The 15,890-nt window shown below is 36.9% G+C and overlaps 1 protein-coding gene across 3 annotated transcripts in view; it reads left to right on the top strand.

Moving 5' to 3' along the window:
• PPP2R5A (protein phosphatase 2 regulatory subunit B'alpha) overlaps positions 1-15,890 on the top strand; it is an 84,635-nt gene that overhangs the window by 51,522 nt on the left and 17,223 nt on the right. For all 3 annotated transcript variants that reach the window (XM_069108757.1, XM_069108755.1, XM_069108756.1), the window contains exons 3-5: positions 5,190-5,291; positions 10,470-10,562; positions 14,207-14,337. In XM_069108757.1, coding sequence (XP_068964858.1) covers positions 5,190-5,291; positions 10,470-10,562; positions 14,207-14,337 — 326 coding nt within the window. The remainder of the gene's footprint in view (positions 1-5,189; positions 5,292-10,469; positions 10,563-14,206; positions 14,338-15,890) is intronic.

Below are 15,890 nucleotides of genomic sequence, written 5' to 3'. Positions count from 1 at the left end.
TATTATTCTGGACTACCCCAGACTACTTGCCACTCCTTAATCCCTCCAGACTTTCCCCTAGTCTTTCTGTATAAAAGTGTCAATTTTATTAAATTGCTCAGATTCTTAAAATCTGGTCCCTTCTATTGGTGTTATGTAAACTTGCTACTTTAACCAAAAGAAGGTTTAAGTGGTCTAATTCTTTCAAGACAGACCCCCACCCTGTACCCTTGAATTTCTGGGTTCTTAGCATCCCTAGACCATAACACAGTAAGTAAATGTAAATAAATTAAAATCTAGATTATTCTTAAGTGGTAGTGCATCTTCTACCTTCTGATTTAATTCAGGCTCCCCCTTTATGATTGTGGTCAAAGGCACTATGATGTAATGAGTTTTTTGAGACAAATGATTATGAAATACTAGGCTAGATGTTAAATACCCATTAAATACCTCTTTTGTAAAAGATCTCTACTCCCAGCCTAGTAGGGTGAATGGTACAAAATAAGCACTAAGCAATCTACAAAATAAATGTAAATGCATATGAAAAGTATGAGTCAAGTGTGAGAATTGAGGAAGGAAAGATGATTTCTGTTGGGGATAGTCAGGTCCAACCTTCACTTGAAATTTCTTTGCCTGAGATAAGGAGCTAGAAAGATAGGTAGATAAAATATTTATGATGTGCCAATCACTGTACTTAGCACTGGGGACACCAAAACTAAATAATCCCTTCCCTCAAGGGGCATCATCTATCCTACTCAATTCTAGGGTGGAATAATTGGGTATGGAGAGAGAACTAGGCATCTGGTTGGTATTTAGGTGGGGCAGAGGGAAAGAAATGAGAAGCCTGACTGGGACTTTGGATCACGTGGACAGAAAATAGTGTGAGTCCTCAAATCAATTTGACAAATTTGAGGAGAATATAGAATCCTCATACACCAGCTCACTTGGGAAGCCAAGACCTCTCTTGAGGAAGGGAAAGGCCAATCAGGGAGGAATTTATCTGAAATACTGGGAGTAGGAATTGGGGTGGATGGGGTGGAGCAGAAAGCTGATTCCTTCCTATTTAGGTAATCTTACCAACTAGATGCTAACCTGTGTTGTTTAGGTGTTGCTGTCCCTGCCTTAAGGCAAAGTCTCTCCTGTTTTTCTAGCCTGTTGATCTGTGACCAAGGAAGGCTTCATGAAAAGAGGTAGCATCAGAAATAGATCTTGAAAGATGGGTACAGTTTCTATGGTTGAAGATGAGAGATAGAATAGGATGCTTTAGGGGCATGGGGAATGGTATGCTCAAAGGCACAAAAGGGAAGACTTCAGGAAATTTTGATGCATGGTGAATTTTAGTACAGTTTGACTTGAGGGGCAACAATCAGAAAGAGCTGGATAGGTAAAGTGCTGCAGATTTTCTTTTTTTTTTCTCCATTGGGGCAGGTGAAATAGGAGACAGAGAAAATAGATTTTTGTTCTTTTAAAAAATTAATTTTTAAAATGACTTGAAAAAATTAATTCTTCATTGGGCATTGGAGTGGAATGCCTCAACATGACAAAATGAGCAGATTTTTAATGCAACCAATAGGGTGGAGACACCAATCCAGATTAATTTGACTCTATTAAAGTTCAAAGATGATAAAAAAGGGAAGGACAAGATTTAAATACCAATAACATATTTTGCCTTAGAAATGTGTATCTGCCTTTTGGTAGTAATGGAGTACTTTTGTACATACTCATTGACCATCTAAAATTGATATGTGTTTTATTGTGAGAGAGAACCCTATTTCAGTATGAATTATGCTCTGTCAAAGAGGTTATTAACATCCTAAATCCCTGTCAGTGTCTATTATAAGGAACTTGTTCTAGAGCTTAATCTAACACAAGGGTTCCTACTCTTTTTTTTCTGTCAAGGATTCTTTTGGTAGTCTAGTGAATTCTGTGAGCCTCTTCTTAGAATAATGGTTTATTGACTACCTTTATAATTGAAGGAAATGTTAAATTTTATTTAGAGGTTAGTGAAAATCAGGATGTAATCTTATCTCATCCAAATTCATAGACTGTCCTCCAATCTGTCCATAGACCTCTTTGGGCTCCATTGACCTCAAGTTAAGATGCTCTGATGTAAGGCAACATGGGATCCCAACATGGTTGGCTTTTGCTTCAGAGAACTTGGGTTTGAATCCAGACTCTGCTATTTACTACGTATGTGTTTGTGGGCAAGTTACTTTATTTCTCTGATCCTCATTTCCTTATCTGTGAAAACAGATGGTGTGTAGTGCTTAGAACATTGGGCCTGGAGTCAGGAAGACCTGAGTTAAAAATCCAACCTCAGACAGCTAGCTTTATAACCCTGGCCAAGTCACTTAACCTGATTTGCCCCAGTTTCCACTTCTGTAAAATGAGCTGGAGATGGAAATGGCAAACCACTCCAATATCTTTGCCAACAAAACCTCAGATGGGGTTCACAAAGAGTCAGAAACAATGGAAACAAATGAATAACAACAGTTTATTCTTATTTTTTAAAAGGGGGTTAGACTAGATAGATCTGTGAGGTATCTTCCAGCTCTAAATCTTGTGATCTGTAGTATATCCTTTGCTTACATTTATATTTGCTTTTCTTTGTAAGTCTCTAGTGAAGAAAATAAAAATTTCTTCCTTGTCTTTAGTGACTTAAAATATTTCTTGATTTGAAAATCTTTGTAGGTTTTAAGAAGACAGCTATATTCTCCATTAACAATATTGTTGACTCTAGGGACAAAAGATATGTTGTTGTTGAGTTGTTTTCAGTCGAGTCTGACTCTTCATGACCCTATTTGGGGTTTTCTTGGCAAAGATATTGGAGTGCTTTGCCATTTCCTTCTCCAGTTCATTTTACAGAGGAGGAAGCAGACAAAGTGAAGTGTCTTGCCTGGGATCACACAGCTAGTAAGTGTCAGGGGCTAGATTTGATATCCTGAAGATGAGTCTTCCTGACTCCAAGCTCAGTGCTGTTCACTGTACCATCTAGGTGTCACAAACAACACTATTCAAGTCAGATTGGCTAAGGTACCATGCCCTAGACTAATGAAATGGGATTCAGTGTCTTAGATCAGGTGAAATTAGTTTCTGCTTTTGAAAAGTAATGAATATTTAATTGAATTTCTGGGTAAGAATGGTTCTTCCCAATTTTGTCAAGACAAATCAAGCAGTTATTGAGCACCTATAAATGCCACAGGCTGTGCTAAGTAATTACCAGGTTTACAAAAAATGGCAAAAGCAGCTCCTTCCTTAAGGAGCTCATAGTCCAGATAGGGGAGAGAATATGTAAAGTACAAGTAAAACATAGCAATTGGAGGTAATCTCAAAGGGGAGGCATTAGCAGTGAGGGGTATCAGGAAAGGCTTTTTGCAGAAGATCTTTAGGTGAGATTGGAAGGAAACCAGGAAAGCTTAGAGGCTGAAATGAGCAAGGAGAGAACCAAGCATGGGAAGGAGATAGCCAGTGACAATGCATGGAGTTTGAGAAATGGTGTTATTGGGTTCTATGAACAAGGAACAACAGGGAGCCAGGTGTCATGAAGGGGAATAACATAGAAGACTGGAAAGGTTAGAAGAAACCAGGGTATGAAGAATTTTAAAAGTTAAGCAAGATTTTATATTTGAACCTGGAGGCAATCAGTAGCTGTATTATTTGTATATGAATATGAATTTGTATAATAATATAATTGTATAAATAAATATAAGCAATGTGAAACCAACTGTGTTCTTGCATTGTAATGACAGTCTGCCTTGTATATGACTTGAAAAAATACTTGGGTTACTTTATTTTGAGGTATGACATTAACCTTAATTTAATTTTTGATAATAACAGGTAAATCCTCATGACATTGTTTCAAAGAACCTGAATATCCAACAGTTTATCAATTAGTATATGTGACATAATATCTTACTATTCTGAATATTTTATAGTTTAAAAAAAAAAGCTTAAGGTACCACATGCTAAAAACCAAACCTGTAGACCCAAGGTTGACAAGCCTTATGATAATTATTGATAAGCTTCCTCTCTCTGAGGGTTTGCCATATTATTAGGCATAAAGAAGAATCCTCTATGTTCTTTTTCTTGTGAAGAAATGACTAACGGGTTCAGTGGACTCATGAGTCTTACCAAGGAAGCTTGTCATTTATTGAATGCTGCATCGGTGATAATAGGGACCTGTTGCTTTATTTATGATAAAACTGGCCTTGATCTTATTTACCAGTCCCTTTCAAATGTTTAGTTCCTTTTGTCTATATTTGGGGATTATAACTATGTAACTTAATCAGCCTACTTAAGCTAAACTGTAAGACTGGTGTTTGTTTTTGTGGTTTTTTTTTTTCGGGGGGGGCGGGGAGTAATGTTTAGTTTATTTGCTATCTCCAAATACTGTTTGGAAGGCTCTGTGAATGTAGAGGTGAGATACAAAATAAATTTTCCTGAGGATCTGTTTACTATGTTTAAAAAAGGTTGAATTCAATTGAACAAATTAAGTGCCTCCTATGTTATGTTAGGTGCAGGAGAGACAGAGGAAATGAGCCAGTCAATACCCTCAAAGAAATAGGAATTAGACATCTACACAAATGAAGAATGATACTGCCCAGTGCAGAAAGAATTTGCCAAATATTTGAGAGGTAGGAGCATATTGAAGAATTAATAAATTAATAAATCCATGTCACATCATCTTTTGCAAGAAAATGAAAGAAAGATGTGATAATTCAGGGAACAGGAGGGAGAACCAGCCCTCTTTGGGTCTGAGATCTGATGAAATCAGAGATAGTTTAGAAATAAGAAAGCAACTTGTCTTGATTTTCAAGAGAGAAAGGGTTATTTTTTTTCTTTAAATCTCATATGGAGTTGTGGAGTTAACACTGAGCCATGCCTTTAAGATGTGCAAAGCACTTAAGAAATATTATCTCACTTGGTCCTTACTGTGACCCTGGAGGTAGGTGCTTTTATTGTCCCCATTTTTAGGGATAGGAAGATAGACTGACCGAAGTTAAGTGACTTGCCCAGGGGTGGATAGTTAAAAAGTATTTGAGGTTCAATTTGAATTTGATTCTTTCTGATTCCAATTCCGGGGCTCTATCTCCTGTACCCTCTAACTGCCTCAATTTCTGAGTTATCAAAAAACAATCTTAAAAAATTTTGATTGTCAGACTGTCCTTACCTAACAGAATTTAAGTCTATAAATGTGTTTTTGTTTATAGATCAGTGTCAATATCTTCAGGACTCTTCCTCCAAGTGATAATCCAGACTTTGATCCTGAAGAGGATGAACCAACCCTTGAGGCATCATGGCCTCACATACAGGTGTGAACAGAATTGTGTGTTGATGATTTATGGATCATTCAAAGTGAAGATAATTCTTCTCTGCTCATTGTTGTATCTTGTAGATTCTGATGATTAAATTCATAGATAAATTTATTTTAAAATTCACCCATTTAACAATTTCTTGCTTTCTAAAGAAACAAAAGTATTGAGAAGTCTATTCCTTAAAGTGTCCTCAACCACACTCTTTCCTCCCTCCTGCACCCCCTCCCATACTGTTATTTTTCCCCCTTGAGTAGGCTTCTGAGACATGAGGAAAATGCTGAAACTGAAAGATTTTGACTATTGCACAGAGTTAATTTTTTTTTAATAAAGAGGCAGCTTTGATGTGCAAAAAATATTAGTAACAAGCTGCTAGGTTGCACAGTGGATAAAGCACAGGGAAGATTTGTCTTCCTGAGTTCAAATCTGGCCTCAGACACTTACTTGATGTAAGTCACTTGACCTCATTTGCCTCAGTTTCCTCATTTGTAAAATGAGCTGGAGAAGCACAAGGCAAACCAATATAGTATCTTTGCCAAGAAAACCCCAAATGGGGTCACTGATGAGTCTGACATGACTGAAACCGCTGAACAACAAACAAGCATCCTTACATATGTCAATTTTAGCAAAATACTAAATATAAAATTTTGACACTGCAGTTTGATCACGAGAATGATACAGGTAGGTGAAAAATATTACAAGAGGTTAAGGTATTAAGTCACGAGACAATATATACACTATATAGGTTCTTGAGATTTTTAAATTTTTACTTATTCAATGTATCATCTTTCTGCTGGAGCACAGCTTGGGAATGGCTAAAGTATGACCATCTTAAGGACTAAGTGTCTTCAATAGGTCTAAAGTAGGAAGCATATACATTTTTTTGTCTTATCTGATGCCTCTTTGCGTCTCTATACTGAAGTAATTACATTTTATCTTCTAGAATTGTTTGGTTCTCAAAATATTTGCAATAGATGCTTGTTAAATTTAAATAGCTTTTTAAGAACAGTGGGAAATTCTTAGATTTCCTCAAAGCACAAGTCAAACTGAAATTACAAATGTTTGGTTTATAAATTTTGTTTGCTTTTTACATTGGACTGAAAGGGAATTGTATAAACTGAAACTGAATTGTATAAAGAAAATATTTGAGGTAGTTGGGGCTTGTTGCCTCTGAACTAAATTAAATTAATTTTTTAATATGCAAATAGGATAGCCATCAGAGTTTTGAGATGTCAAAAAAAAAAAGCCCCCACAAACCCACAACTTAATTATCAAATAAATTGCCATTTTAAGTTCTATTTGAAAAACAAAGGCAAGGTATCATAGGCAGACCTCCATTCAGATTTCCATGGTTCTGGACTCATGACCATTCTACAGAATTAGGGCAAATTGTAAGAAAAAGATGTTTATTTAATTTTCATTTACTGCTCTTAAAGTAGCACTTATTTGCATATAAACACTGAATTTAATTTAATTCAGTAGTAATTTAATATGATTCTTTCTATTTAATCAAAACTTTTATGTGTAATTGGATCCTTATTTGGCAAACCCAGCCCCCAAGAGTAATTTTTGCTCATATAGAGTAGAAACTAATGACACTTCTTTACTAGTATTCTGTATTTTAGACTTAAGCAAACAATCCTGGCCTTTCCCAAAGTAAATTTGAATTAACAAGACTTTACAATATAGAGCAAAGAAATTCACACTGTGATTTAAATTAAGAACATTGGACTGGGAATCAGGAGACCTAGATTTTAGCTCTGCTGTTAAGTAAGCAAGACAGCTAACCTTTTTGAGGCTTTTCTGCTTCTTCCTGTCAAATGAGGTGACTGAAGTATGTGATTTCTTAAAAATCCTTTCCAATGCTAGGATCTTTATTTTTATTTGTTTGTTTGGAAAAAGGCTTCAAAATAGAAATTTATTTCTTGGAAACAAAGGAGAAGAAGAAATGAAATCTTACAGTTGGAAAGGAACTTGGAGAAGGAGGAGAGGCAGATCATCTTTTATTAGCTCCACTTGTGCCTACAAACATTCTCTACAGATGATCATCCAGCCTTTGCTTAGAGACTTTCAATGAAGAACTTTTCAATGTGGTAGCCCATTTCACTTTTTTGATATTTGTTTCAGTTATGTCCAACACTTTGTGACTCTATTTGGGGCTTTTCTTGGCAAAGACACTGAAGTGGTTTGCCATTTCCTTCTCCAGTTTATTTTACAGATGAGTAAACTGAGGCAAACATGGTGAAGTGACTTACCCAAGGTCACACACAGCTAGTAAGTGTCTGTTGCAGTTTTGAACTCAGGTCTTCCTGACTCCAATCCTGGCACTCTATCAACTTTGCTACCCAACTGCCCCAGTTCACTTTTGGATAGTTTTAGTTGTTACATTTTTTTTTTCCAGATGTGAATCCTAAATCTAACCCTTTGCAGCTTCCACCCATCTTTCCTGGTTTTGGCCTCTGGGGACAAATAGAACAAGTCTAGTCTATGTTACACATGACAGCTACTCATCTGCAGAAGATAGTTATCTATCCACCTTGAGTCTTTTCTTTTTTATCCTAAACAGCCCCAGGTGGCTCAACCAATCCTCACTTGGCATGAACTCAGGGCCCTTCACTATCCTCATTGCCTACTCTGCCTATGCCCTCAAGCTTGTCAATATCTTTCCCAAAATATGGCACCCCAAATGGATCACAATACTCCAGACATGATCTAACAGCTCAGAATCTGTCTTATAGATTGGGACTCACTTTTTCCCTCCATAGATGAATATATTATTTTAATATACTGAACCCATTCCCCACCTTCTTTTAACTTCTCTTCTTCCCCCAGGGGAAGTCATCATGTGCATTTGGGAGGAAAAGTACACCTAAAAAGCTCTAACCAAAATGATAATCTACTTAAAAGTGTTAAGTCCCTCTACATTCCCTAATCCTCAAGTTTCAATAATTTCTTATATTCCCACACAAAAAAATAATCAAATTCGCTTATTTGATGAAGTGATATTGTACCTTAAGTGGAATTTCTCTTCAATTAAAATATAAATATCTAAACTAATTAGCTTTCATTTTAGTTTACCTGATAGATGTCTTTTGGTAGTTTTTCTTTTGGCCGTTTTAAATGTTCATGGAAAGGAGTGAGTAAAAATTCAGTACAATAAAGTATTTGCTGGGCGTACTACATAGAAACCAACTTTGGATTTAAGTTATGCTCTCCTTGATCCTTGAATCTCTTATCCCAGTGTTGTTATTCATCCCTTGCTAAATCCCAGCCCTAGGTTGCCCTCTGCCCCCTACACCCATCCACCTTTTCTGCTCCTCTTTCTCCATCAGCATTCTGCATCCAAGACTGCACAGCTAAGCCAAATGGGTCCCCTGGATATTTGCTATCTAGTCTCCCTTGGGCCTTCACTGCAGCCTTCCAGGCCTTTTGCTCTTCCCTGATAGATGCTGTATTGTCTTCCCTTAAGCACATGTTCCAAATGTTATCTTTTCTTTTTTCCAGAATCGTCTCTTCTCCTCCTTAGCAGGGGATGGATGTTGGGGATGGGGGAGAAATTGTGATTTGTGGCAAGCTTTATTTCTTGGCCTCTCATTGCATTCTTCACATTACTTCAGCATCATTCTCCAGAAACTTCTCCTTTGTTCTGGTCTTGGACAATGAAACTGCCCCTCCTTTTGTTCTTAGTCTCCTCCCTTTACTCTGGTAGCTTGCTTCTTTCTTTGATCATCCCCTGTCTTCCTGATTTTCAGAGCTTTTTCTTGTCCTCTGGCTTCTTCCTTGCTGCCTGAAAATATGCTAAAATATCTCCTTGATCTTCACTTGACCCTATCATACCCTCTAGCTGTGTGCCTCTCCTTCCCTTCATGGCAGAATCCCTAAAAAACAAGTACAGGCTATCTGTACTGCATCGCCTCTCCTTTCTGCCCCCAATCACTTTCCCTCTTACTTCCCATATTTTATCAGCTCTGTCTCCCACATTTTGCCTTTGCTTTGGTTGTCTCTCCCCATCAATGCCTGCAATGTTCTCCTTCCCCTCTACTTCTTAGAGTCCCTAAATCCCTTCAAGGCTTAACTCACCTTCTTTCAGAGGTCTTTTCTGATTCCCCCAGTTATTAGTGATTCTCCTTCAGTACAATGTAGATCTACCTTGTATATATCCTGAGTTTACTCATCTTTGAATATGTCGTACTTATACGCCCCCTTCTTTAGAATGTAAGTCCCTTGAGGGCAAGAACTGTCTTTGCAGTTGTATCCCCAGTGCCTAGTAATCATTTAGTAAAGTTGTTTTTTTTTTCAAATTTGGACTGTTACAACTTAAACAATTCTGTTTTACTTCTCCTGGAAATAAATGTTTAGACAAAATCACACAAATTATTAATAAAAAGCTGATTAAAATTCTGCTTTTTAAAAATATAGTCTTTGGGGTGGCTAGGTGGTACAGTGAATAGAGCACCGGCCCTTGAGTCAGGAGGACCTGAGTTCAAATATGACCTCAGACACTTGATACTTATAGCCATGTGACCTTGGGCAAGTCACTTAATCCCAATTGCCTTGCCTTCCCACCTCCAAAAAAAAAAACAAAAACAGAAATATAGTCTTTAGAAAGATCATATATTTGTAAAAGTCCTGCCATTTAATGTGATTAGTGAACTAGCTTACCGATTTTCAAAAGGTGCATGTATCTGCAGTCTTTATTTGGGATGAAATGGAAGGCTGCTCTTTTAGAGTAGGTCCAATAGTACTCCTGTAGTAGATCAATTTTGTAGCATTTTTGAGAACTACCCATTCTGGTTCACATGCCGGCCAGCTTGCTCTTTGATCTGGGCAAGTTCCATTGCCTCTGTGACAGCTGTAGGGGTGGTGGGAGAGGAGAGTGGTTGGGTATAACTTCAGCAGCACTAGTCAACTGTGTTAACATGAATTGTGGTCATGCCTCCAGGGGACTCATAACCTAGATGACCTTCAGGTTCCATTCTTACCTGCTACTGATTCTAATTGCTTCCTGGTATGTCCATGCTGGCAGCCTCTGTTCCCTTGTCTAGAATCTATAAGCACTTACTCTGTTTTCTAAAGTTCATTGCAGGCTATGTATGTTGCATGCCTATCTACTTAAATGGAATCTTGGGTGGAGTTGTATAACAATTTTTTTACTTGCCCTTTAAATTTTTGTTATAGTTGGTATACGAGTTCTTTTTAAGATTTTTGGAGAGTCCTGATTTCCAGCCAAGTATTGCAAAGCGATATATTGACCAGAAATTTGTACAGCAGGTAAGGAACTCTTCTATTTTAAATTAACATTATTTTATTAAATATAAGAATAAATATATATCATAGAAAATTGACTTCATTGGGTCTATGTTCCTGTACATATTTTTGGACATTTCAAACTTACCCCTACCCCCACCTACCATCCAGGAAGATCAACTTAGTTTCTCAAAGGCTTTCTTTGATAGTTGGTGTAGCATTTATTATTTTTGCAAGACTATTAGAGTATGTCCATTTTCCAGATCTGTGTTCAGACGTATTCCATCATTGGGACAGACATAAAATAGCTTCTGGCAATTCAGGGCTTTGAGCAAAGGGTGAAAGCTTCTTGTAACATGAGTCAAATTAACTCAGGTTCCCATAGTTCTTTCATGTCTAACACAAGACTCAGGTTTTGCAGGAGACTCACTGTCCCCTTCAATTTTCAGAACAATGTTAGACTCTGGTAGCTATGGGTTAGTTTTACTTCCCAGCCAGCATGTCAGAAAGCAGCCTTTCCCCAAACGCAGAAGTTGCTGCAACCAAACTGTATAACAAACACCTTTCCTTTATTATGCAGGCAGGTTGGGACTCCATCCAAATGAAAACCTAGCCTTTTATTGTCAGCCCCACCTGCCTCTGAAGTTTTCTCTCTCTGCCTTGCCCTTCCTTTCACCCTTTTTCTCTCCCTTTCTGTCTCTTTCTCTACCCTTCTCTAATTCTTCTCATTCCTTTCTTTTCCATCATGGAGCAAATCTTTCCTCCTCTTTGCCTAGACCTTTCATTTTTGCAGTGTTTGGTGTGTATGCCTTCAGGTACCATCTGTATTTCTGAACTCACACAAATCTCAGGATCCATCATGGTACAGTGGGAAATGCACCATATTTAGTCTCAGAGGACCTGGTTCAAATCCCAGCTCTGCTACTTTAGAACCTGTGTGATGTTGGGCAAGTCACATCCATTCTCTCTGTTTTACTTTGCCCATCTCTAAAATGAGGGAGTTGGACTAAATGGTCTCTTGGTTTCTGGGATCTGTACAAGGTAGCTAGACTTCTGTAACATTAACCAAGCTTTATATACAGTCTAAAACTAGCACCAAACATTTTAGTTTTGAGGTTAGCTCAGGCCTACACAACCTGCAGCCAGCCAAAGGATTTCCTCTACATTTTTAGCCGAGTCTCCTGAAATCCATTGGTATGCTGCAAGCCACCCCGAGGGTTGTAAGCAGCCAGAGGGACACAAATTGTGCAGGACTAGACAAGGGTTTTGAGTTTTATGTTCTAAAGGACAAGATAGACAAGTCGGATAAGTCAACCAAATTTAGGAACTACCAGTAATATAAAGATATTCTAAATGTTTAAATCCTAAGCAAAAATGAGATTGAGTACTTTTATTTTCATTATGAAAGGTTTTTTAGATTTAATTTTTTTTGCTTCATTATGAAAGATCCTACTGTTAAATCTTTTGGTGACCTTTTTAATGCCTCCCTGTTAACTTCTGCCTCCTGACCCATGAAGTTCCTGACTCTTCTAGGATTCTCTTTGTTTTAAATAAAATCATTCATGGGGAGGCTTAGGTGATGCAGTGAATAGAACACTGGCCCTGGAGTCAGGAGGACCTGGGTTCATATCCGGCCTCAGATACTTAACACGAGCCATGTGACCTTGGGCAAATCACTTTAACCCTAATTGTCCTACCTTCCCCCTTCAAAAAAATAAAGCAAAATAATTCACATAATTTCATGTCCCCCTTTCCAGGACTATTTGTATTATATCTACAATATACTGGGAGAGGTTCAGTGATTAGTATGATGGAGTGGGTGTTCATCATAGAATTTGGAGCTTCATTTAGGGGAGGTGTTTTTTGGTCATATCTACACCCTTCAATTAATTTTACTGGAAGTTTATGACTGTTGTGTTAAAGATTAAACTTTATGTAATCCAGGTGTTTGTTTTTATCCAATGGTTATCCAAACTACTTTTTTTTTTAATTGAACAAATGCTATAGTTAAAGAACATTGTCAGCTTAAGATAACTCACTTAATTGTCTGAACTTACTGCATTAGTTTAGCCATTCAAAAAGCACTTAATAAACTACATGCTTCAAGTACCTTTCAGTAAAATTAGTCAGTTTAAGTTAGTGAAATTGGGCTATTTAAGTAGCTAAGAGACTATACCGTGTGTGTGTGTGTGTGTGTGTGTGTTTCCTTGTATGGCTGTACATTGTGTGATATATTTGAAGAAGAAAAATTTAAGACTATGAAGTCTGAATGTCTGGGTTTATGTCCATCTTAGATTTTCTTGATACAATGTATAGCTGGTTTTCATTTTGTACATTCTTTCTTTCTTAGTTCAGGCATCTTTCTACAAAGGCATCCCTGATGTCATAGTAATGACCTTTGTGAAATATTCTTAGTGAATCTCTCTACAACAAAGTACCTATTCTAGGTGAATAGATTGGGAAGCTGAAGCAGTGTTTTAAAATTAGTATGTGACAAGTTTTAAGACCTGAACTTTATAAAACTTAAAGAGTGTAAATAGGTAAATGTCTGAAGAGACATATTTACATAGCTCATATTTGCTATATTTAGTCTGAAAAAATGTGTTTATCTTTTCATGAATAACTGGATTGAGGTTGGCTTGTTTTTTAAGTGTAAGTGAAATAATCTGCACTTGATTTGAGAATAATCTATTTATGACTGTAGCTATTATATTAGATCCTTGTGTTAAAATGTAAACATGGCCTTAAATATAAGATACAGCATCAGGAACCTGAGTTTAAGAATGCTTATGTTGAACACAAATTTAGCCATTTTAACCTTTTCCTGTAAAACTAGTATAATTCTGACAGCTTTTAGAGGGGGAATGACTTCCTCAAGAAAAAGCTAGCATTTGAAGTAAGGAAGACTTAGGATGCATGCTAGCTGTTTGTCCCTGGCTTCATCTTTATATCCTGAATTCTTATTACCTTCTAATGACTCCCTAAGATTCCAAGCAGGTGCTGACCAGTCCCATACTAGTGAAATCTAAAGTCTGTGCCCCTTAAAAAAAATAAACTTAGATGTATAGATATTTCAATAAACTCGATGTTTGAATGTATATATTTTTTAAACTTTAAAGCAATGTTATTAGTGATGTTAAAATCTATGGTTTTATTTTCAAAAAATGCATAAAAAGTTTGCTTACATTTCAGCCTTATATATGGGAGGAAACCATATTCTTATAGAAACATATAGAGAGAGGCGGCCAGTTGGCTCAGCAAGTAAGAGCATCACCGGCCCCAGAGTTGGGGTGACCCGGGATTGAATCTGGGCTCAGATACTTAGCACCACACCCAGAAATAACTGGCCATGTAACCTTGAGCAAGTTACTTAACCCCAATTGCTTTAAAAAAATAAAAAGATCTAGATAGCAAAAAATCCTACCAGTGCTAAGCTAGAATTTGGGGAGGTTCCCCCCTGCCCCTTTCTTGAGAATATGGAGTAATTAACTTTGCTGTTAAACATTTATGTATCTTCATTTTTCAGCTACTTAGAACAGAATTGAACCTAATAAAAAAAAGGGGGGGTGGTGGTTCTACCTAGATAGTATGATCTAGGAATTAAAAGTAGAAAGAATTTTTAGTTTGATTATTTTTTTAAAAAGTAATTTCTCAGATTTTTTTTAAAGCTCTTGGAGCTTTTTGATAGTGAAGATCCCAGAGAGCGTGACTTCCTGAAGACGGTTCTGCATCGAATTTATGGGAAATTCCTTGGATTAAGAGCATTCATCCGAAAACAGATAAACAACATTTTCCTCAGGTAAGTAGATTGGATATACAACTTATCCCTTTCTTTTGCACAGTATTTGTTTTGGCTAGGCTTCGTTTAGGCTAATTTTTGAGCAGCTTCTGGTAATTTTTTAATTAATAGCTTCTAGGTAATTTTTTAATAAAATGAAGACTACTTTGTAGTGTGATGTTAATGTTTAGATAATATTTGAGATTAACTACAGTGCTAATGTTTACCCAGATATGCTCTTACATTTCAGCTTTTTAGTAGAATAGTCTTGTAAATATTTGCATTACTTATCCTAGCCCTAAATACTTAAACTTACTATTTTTTCCTCTTGGTTAAGAAATATTTATGTGAAGTGTTGAAGATCATTGCTGGAAATAAAGAAGGTCTGCAGAAGAATTAACTTCACTGGCTGATGATGAAAGTCTTTGGCCCATGTAATTGGTGTATTTAATGGAAGGCAATGGTATAACTGAGGTCAGCAGAGGGAATATAGAATAGATGGCCCAAGGGGAAGAGTCCTGACTTTCCCTCTTAGCACTAGGGCTATGACTGGAACCTACAAGTAGAACTGAAAGGGACAAGGAAGGAATATAATAGGGGACGGTGCCAGGCAGTCCCCAGCTACGAGGCAGGAGGAAGTCCATGATGCTCTGGACTCCTGGATGCCTCCTCACTCCCTTCTTCAGGACAGTTCAGGATATGTGTAGAGAATTAAGGGTCTTGCTTTAGTTACATCTCTTTGATGTCCTACCTCTTAGGTCATGAATAGGGAGACCCTGATCAGTTAGGAAACTGGAAGTTTCAAGGCTGAAAGAGGAGACTCCAGAGAAAAGAAGGAGTAAGGTAGAAAGGGGATACCAAGCCTAAGGTGTGGCTAGGGCATAGACGGCTTGTTGAACAGGGAGAGATTAGACCTAAAAAAACCTGAGATTTTTCTGGCCCACAACAGAAGGTTTTTAGTATTGTCACTCTAAACCGCAAGATATTCAGTAATTTATTTTGATACAATTTTTTAAAGATTTAAAATAATATGAAGAACAGTATCTAGTTTATGTAACTGAAGTCAACCCCCTATTGGATTGTATAGTTTAATGGTAAAAAAGTGTTAAGTAGGAAAATTCATTGTGAACTTTATACTCTTATACCCTGTGTGTTTTTTGTTTTGTTTTTAAAGAAGCCTTAATGTTTTATTTTAGTCTAGTAATCTAAACAGATGGCCACATAGAATTAAACTTTAATTTTTCTAATGTAGGTAATGAAATATATCAAAAGTTTCTATTGCTACTGTTTTAGAAATGGAAGATGGGTAATGGGTAATTTATTTTACTAAAATAGAATGTAAGAATATCTGCTTCTCAAAGACATTCTTAGTCCAGATGCCTCTCTCTTCTTGTGAACGTACAACATCTTATAAGCACTGAGGGCACTCCATAAATAAATGTGGGTAGAATTGAACTTAACTCCTAAACTTGGAAAATGGGAGGCTTAGGGGGGAACCTGAGTAATACAAGAGTCAGACCAATAGGGCTTTAAATGCCTTCATTACATTGTTATTATTTCCTTATCAATTTTGA

The sequence above is a fragment of the Petaurus breviceps genome, unplaced genomic scaffold (genome assembly GCF_028583685.1).
Source record: "Petaurus breviceps papuanus isolate PSGF00001 unplaced genomic scaffold, PetGlider_PUasm1.0 90434, whole genome shotgun sequence".
Taxonomy (NCBI): Eukaryota; Metazoa; Chordata; class Mammalia; order Diprotodontia; family Petauridae; genus Petaurus; species Petaurus breviceps.
Note: the sequence above shows the minus strand (reverse complement) of the source record. Positions and strands in the feature narration are given on the sequence as shown.